Source organism: Abrus precatorius, unplaced genomic scaffold (assembly GCF_003935025.1).
Source record: "Abrus precatorius isolate BTA unplaced genomic scaffold, Abrus_2018 Scaffold4, whole genome shotgun sequence".
NCBI classification, from domain to species: Eukaryota; Viridiplantae; Streptophyta; class Magnoliopsida; order Fabales; family Fabaceae; genus Abrus; species Abrus precatorius.
This window is the reverse complement of record NW_020874384.1, coordinates 16,335,841-16,342,905: the sequence shown is the minus strand read 5'-3', so window position 1 is coordinate 16,342,905 and position 7,065 is coordinate 16,335,841. Positions and strand designations below refer to the sequence as shown.

The 7,065-nt window shown below is 25.7% G+C and overlaps 1 protein-coding gene across 1 annotated transcript; it reads left to right on the top strand.

The window, feature by feature from the left end:
* The first annotated feature begins 6,528 nt into the window (after positions 1 to 6,528).
* On the top strand, positions 6,529 to 6,858 carry LOC113865920 (flowering-promoting factor 1-like). The gene has a single exon (XM_027500729.1). The coding sequence runs from the start codon at positions 6,529 to 6,531 to the stop codon at positions 6,856 to 6,858; it is 330 nt and encodes a 109-aa protein (XP_027356530.1).
* The last annotated feature ends 207 nt before the right edge of the window (positions 6,859 to 7,065 follow it).

Here is a 7,065-nt window from a genome sequence, read left to right as displayed (position 1 = left end):
AATTAACTGTTTTATTACAGAGAGTGTGAGGAAGAGGAAGTGGATTAAACTTTATTATAGAATAATATAATCCACTCTTCTTTTATTCGTTTTATTATTTAATTTTTAACGTCACGTCTGTTTTTGTTACTGCATTATATTCATCATGTTCCCCCAATCTCCCTTGTGTATTGTTCAGTTTTAAGACAATATTTACAAGTTTATTAATTATATTGATAAAATAATTAATTAAATGAGTGTTGGAGTATGATGTGAATCAATTAATATTTAAGCGAGATAACAATAAATAAAGATGTTCTTTTATATTATAAAGTGATGAGTGTTTTAAAATAAATTAAAATATAAAACGAAAGAATAATTATTATGTTGATTAGTGTTTGGGAGTTGGAGATGCTTGTTTTCTATCACGATCGTTCTCTCTTTTTCTATATTGATTGCTGTAAATTTCAACCCTCTTTTGCCAAATTTCATCTTAATTTTATTCTTTATTGAATAAAGAAAAATTAAACACATTTTATATTTTTAAAATAGAATACTATTTAATCAGATTTGTAAACATATTGGTTAAGAAATTTAAAATAAAGATAAAAGTTATGAATTTTTTTAATTGTTTAACTCGATATTTTAAGATAATCATTGACAGAATCTATGTCTTAAAAAAAACTTTAATCATTATACTTTTATGTGTATCTTTCACGTGGCTTTCACTTTTCCATTATTTAATGAATATTATAAGAGAATATAAAACAGGCAAGTTTTTTTTTTTAATCTTATCTTATTTTTAGTATTGGTTTACTAATAATCTATGATAACTGTATTATATAAATTTATCATTATCCTGATTTTTATGTAAATTTTATTTTATGGAGAATTTAAGCTTCAAATAGACATAAATAAAACAGTATAATGCATCTCGTGTGTTGTTTTAAATTGTACTAAGTATAAAATAAAATAGAATTATCTTATCCTATTATATTATTGTAATCTATCTCTCTCACACACACACAAAACAAAAAAAAAACTATCTTATCATGTCTATTGAACCCCGAAGGCATTTGAGGAAGCAATTACATCATATAATTTTTTCTCTTTTTCTGATAATGTCATCTTAAATTCAACAATTAGGTTTATAAAAGCATACATTTAATTTTATTAAGTATTTTTAAAAACAGTTGCTTACAAATGCTTAATTTTAAATATTTATATGAAAAAATTAAATCAAAGCGAATAATATTAAATTTTGTGAAATTGTGTATCTCATAAAATACAATGACAAATTATCTCAATTTCAATAGTAAAAAATCTATTATAATTTTTTGTAGTGTATAAATGGCTTTCTATTTAGAAAAACTCAAAATATATTTTATAGACAATAACTTGTCCCTGAAATTTTGTCCAGACTAAAATTTATCTGTTACAAACAGCAAACCAAACACACTATTTTCTATTTTGCGTAGAAGAATTAAGGATATCGAATCTCTGCGCGATCTAAGAAATCAATTGCTTCAACTCATTTTGGCTATTATTTTTCTTAACAACACCACTGTGGCCAAGAACCAATGTCATCTTCATAGTATTTTGTGCACGATTGAGGGTGCTGTGCACGTGTCTCAGCGAGAACGACAATCGGTGATCCTTGTGCCTATGGTTTTTATAAAGAAATTTAGCCAACAATTCCGTAAGTTAATTCACATTTTGTTTAACTTTAGGGAATGTTTGGTTTTAAAAACACGTTTTTATTTTTTATTCTTAATTATAAAACTGTTATTTTCTTTTTATTATGTTTTTTATTTTAAAATATTTATACATAAATGTTGAAAACAAATTTTTTGTTTTTACTTTTTTATATGCAAATATTTAAAAATATAAAAAATAAAAATAAGGTAATAATTTTATAATTAAAAATAAAATAAAACAAATGTTGTAAGCGTCGACTCAATTAATCAATTTATATTTGGTTGAGTCGAGTAAATTTTTTTTTTTTATTAAAATCGACTCAATCTAACCCACTCTTACGAGAGAAATCTTTTATAAATAAAAAGTGCCTATCATCAATTAATTATTTTTTATAGCTTTTGTAAGAAAGTTGAATTTTATGGATGATTCCAATATTAATATTTGTCATAAAGACATGATCGATCTGATCCTTTAAACAGGTTTTGCTTTACTATTTCAATTTATCAAATTTGGAAGTTTAGGACCACCACTGAATCAGTCAAATTTAGCTATCTATGATTGTGAGATCGGCCATTTATATTAATGGAAGCCATATATAAATCCAACACTAACACTATCACCTTGATTGACACTCATATTGGAATAACCAAATCGCACAATATCGTATTTTTCTTTTAACAGAGACAATCAATTTACAAATAAGGTTGAATTCTAAATATTTTAATAATTATGATCCATCATTTTGTTGGGAATTGATTCTTTTAGTAAGTCTAACCTCATATATATACTATGCTTTGTTTCCAAAATAAATGTCATTTCCTAACTAGTCGTGAAAGTTCGGATCACGTATACTTAACTAATAAATTCTCTCTCTCTATATATTATAATTTTTTTAATATTTGCTAAATTATTTGCAAATTTAAAATAAATAATTTTTTTTTTATCATTACTGAATTTGCAATTATTCTTCATAATTAGAAATAATAGTTATTCCATGATAATTTTTTTGTCATTCTCATAATTTTTACTCATAATTACAACTCTCTTTAATAATTATTACTATCATTTCTTTCCTCTTCTCGCCGCCATGTGATTTTCATTACTCTTTTTAATATTATCATTACAGAATGTTGTTCCATTCCATTACTTTTTATTTTATTTTTGTTACTGTATTATTTTATTTTTATTGTTATTAAGAGTTTTGTTGAGAATAAAAAGTTAATAATAACAAAATTCTATTAGAAAGAGAAATATTTATTGTATTTTTATAACTTTAATACAATATATATGTATTTTTTCATAAAAATTTTCTATTTGTAGATGTTTGAACTCATAAGATTAACAAAATTCTTGTTATTAATGTTATTGATATAATTATTACTTTGACCACTATTATTGTCATACTCATTTAAATATTTAATATTACAATTTTCACAACTCTATCTTACTATAATCACAATCAAAATCTACGCATTATAAACTTTCCTATTATCACTATTCTTATTACTCGTTACTGATTATTCAACTACAGTTTTAATTAATTTTGTCATTGTTTATCTATTGCTATTGTGAATATTTCCTTTCACCATTTTTATCATTGTTGTTATTTCTTTTCTCATTACTATTATTATTATTATTATTATCCAGTCATGCAAAACTTTTACATAATTATTATCTTTTATTTTTTAATTAAAAAATATCAACACTTACAAAAATAACTATATATTATAATTTTATATTTTATTTTTAAATTTTCCATGTATATTAACAATTAGTTAAATCAACGACTCATTATTAAATAATTAAATATATTCTCTCACATTGAAAAATTGTGTGTTTTGTAATTTGTTAATATGAATCTTATAATAAAATAAAATACACAATAATTAATAAATGTATCTAAAAATAGTCTAATTTATTATAATTAAGACAAAAAATATTATTTTTTTTACCATTAGTGTCGAACAAAAACATATAAAAATAATTATATTATTTACATATATAACTATTTATTAAGTTAATTAGTATGCCTAAAATATTAGATAAAATACAAATTTATTATATTCATACATATATATATTTCACACTTTAATTATATTTATCTTTATCTTATTTTAACTGCTAAACGGTACGCGATTTTACTTAAGCCGAATAAAAAAAAATTTCGGAAACGTCGATTAAGTTTGGCAATTAAGGACACGACAATAAAATATAAACAAACATCCAAAGAGAATTAATGACGGATTTGACAACAGTGTGCTTAGAACTTTTCCCATTGTCGGGGAGGACCATCAAGCCCACGTGATGCCATGTGGATTGTGGGCAACACAATTTTTAAGCAATAAAGAGTTTCTTTGCGTCGTCTTGAGGGCTTTTAGTAGGTCGACAATGATAAATGAAAACCCTTTGTGATGGATTGAAATTTGAGGGTGCTTCTGAAGGGTCTTTGATGTCAAAGCTATGTATCTCAGTGGTGATAGAAAATTTTAAGGATGAGAACAAAGTAGTTAATAAACATATTTTTTAATGCATTGTGCATATACCTCGAGGGATTAAAATAAAAAAGATGATGAAGAATATATAATAAGTGTGACATCATAAAAATATTTGAAATCCTAAAATTCAAGCTTAGGTCCACTTAGAATATCGCATTTCTCTCCCTACTTATTATAAATTAAAACCTTTAGTATATGATATTTTAACGTTTTTAAAATCATTTAAAAGTTATCACATATTTTACTTAGTGTATTTAAATTGACGTATTTTATGAACCATATAGAATTAACCTGTTTTATTTTACTAAAATATTTTAATCAAAGTGTTTGAGAATTTTTTTTATTTAATTATCAAAATAAATCATGATATCATCATCTCACAGCTCATATAAAAAGTCTTCCTCTTGCTTCTTAAGTGTCAATCTAATTTTGTTTTGTATGTAATATATATATATATATATATATATATATATATATATATATATATATATATATAACAGGTGATTTGTTCTCCAAAATTATAACAGTAAGTTTAATCTTGATCAGAAGACAAACATTATATGGCTTCCTAATAACAACCGTACGTGCTTAATTAACATCATAAATAATGCTATAAAAAATCCCATATTGTCAGCTAATAGCTACATATATACCTTCTTAATTACGCCAAAAAGAAGGATTGTTTGCTATTTAAATATGTTTGGAAGAGTGTTTTAAAAAGATAAGAAAGGAGAAAATACATTTGAACACACATCCAAAGACACATAATAGAAAATAAAAAATATAATTTTATTAAAAAAATATATAATTTAATGTTACTTTTACATTAGATCTTATGACATCCAATTAATTTTTAATATATATGAATTTTTATTATGTATCATTAACTAACTATCAAAAACAAGAATATACTACTTCTGTTTCAATTTATATTTTTATATAAAAATTCAAAACAATATCAATGGTTATACTTTCACCAATTCCCTGTAATGTATATTATGAGTTTTTGAAAATAACTTAATTATATCTGGTCTGGTAAAATAGACCACTTTTTCTGAGCCGCAAAATCCAATGTAGGATATTTGACTAGTGGTTAAAAAGTGTCCAATATTTAGTCACATTGATAGTACCCAAAATGAAAAAGAGAGAGGAATGAGAGAGCAGCCTTTATCAGCCTGCCTTCAACATATAATGACGCTGGAACTTACACCCTCCCCCTACCTTCTTCACGTGGACATCTCGTGATGTAAGTGGGAGCAACTCTATCATTCATTGACTTTGTAATTATTATATATTGGTATTCGACAACATTAACTTCTTTTTTAATGTATATAGTTGTTCTTTGTAACTTAATACGTAATGTGTATCACTTTTTATCAGTTACTTCAATTGTTTTTTCAGCGTTATGCAGTTTAAATGATACACACTTGATGATAAAAAAATATTTTGAGCATTCCTAATCATTTCTCATATATATAAAAGCAATGTCAATGCACTCTTTTGGCAGATTAATTTTCTCTAACGCACTATTGTTTAAAATTTTAATGCAATTTTTGTGAATTAAAAGTATATTAAATAATATGTCATTAACATTTCTCGTGTCATTAATATTGTTTCTTTGTTTTTTATTCCCATACTTGTCAATTTAACTTCTAATTATTTCACACTATTTTCTACACTAGTTTTTATATCCAGTGAAAAAAAATATCCTTTTACTGAATTTTCTCTCTCTCCATGTGTCAATTGATTTAACATTTATATAAAGGAGTAAAATGTTAAAAGAAAAAACGTGAAACAAATATTTTTCTATTCATATGCATGATCAGTCCCACGTTAAAATTTAATGACATAGAGGCCCACAAGAAAAGAAAAAAATTGAAAGAGTTGTTTATAGTTATACGTCGGGGCAAAGTAGCCCTGGAGACATAAGCTTGGAGAATTTTGTCAAGTTAAGAAATACCTTTGATTTATAAACACTCCAATAATATTAATATTATTTTTTTATTTTTTTATCCCATTACATTATTTAATATCTTTAATATTTTTTTTATTCCTATCTCTCCCAAAATATAGACGATCCTCAAGGCATCTACTAAATATTTTCATAATGAAAAGAGGGGATGCCTTATTCTGACCCTACTTAAGAGTTTCTTCCAAGAATAGAGTATTTCCTCGTTTTAATATTTGTCTCTTTTCTCACATATATATACCTTCCCACCTTTGCTTTCCTTCACAATAAACCAAAACCCCTTCTGTTTTCTCTTCTTTTTTGCTCTCTATACAGCAAGGAAAATAATCCAAATTAAAAGACGGTATGGTATAGCTAGGAAAACCAAAGAAAGAAGGACCAATAAAAATGTCCGGGGTTTGGGTATTCAATAATAATGGTGGGTTTCGGTTAGTGGAAAACCCTCAAGGTGAGGGGAAAGCATGTAGTTTAAAGAAAAAGGTGTTGGTTCACTTGCCAAGTGGGGAAGTGGTTTCTTCCTATAGTTCTTTGGAGCAAATCTTGACTAGTTTAGGGTGGGAGAGGTACTATGGGACTGATCCACAACTCTACCAATTCCACAAGCATTCTTCCACTGACCTAATCTCTCTTCCAAAGGACTTCTCCAAGTTCAATTCAATCTATATGTACGATATAGTCATCAAGAACCCCAATATCTTCCACGTGCGGGATATGTGAGGCTTTATTCATTGTTGCATGCTTTTCAGCCAGCTCCTAGCCTGTATATAGCTTAGCTTGCCTTTGATTCTTCTAGATTAAGATGTTTCTTTCTTTTATTGTTTTTCTGATCTTGTGGTTTGGTTTATTTTATTTTATTGTGGATGTGGTTCTCTTGTTCTATATCGTGGAGAATCTTGCAAGATGTTAGGTTGGTTTGTTTACAAT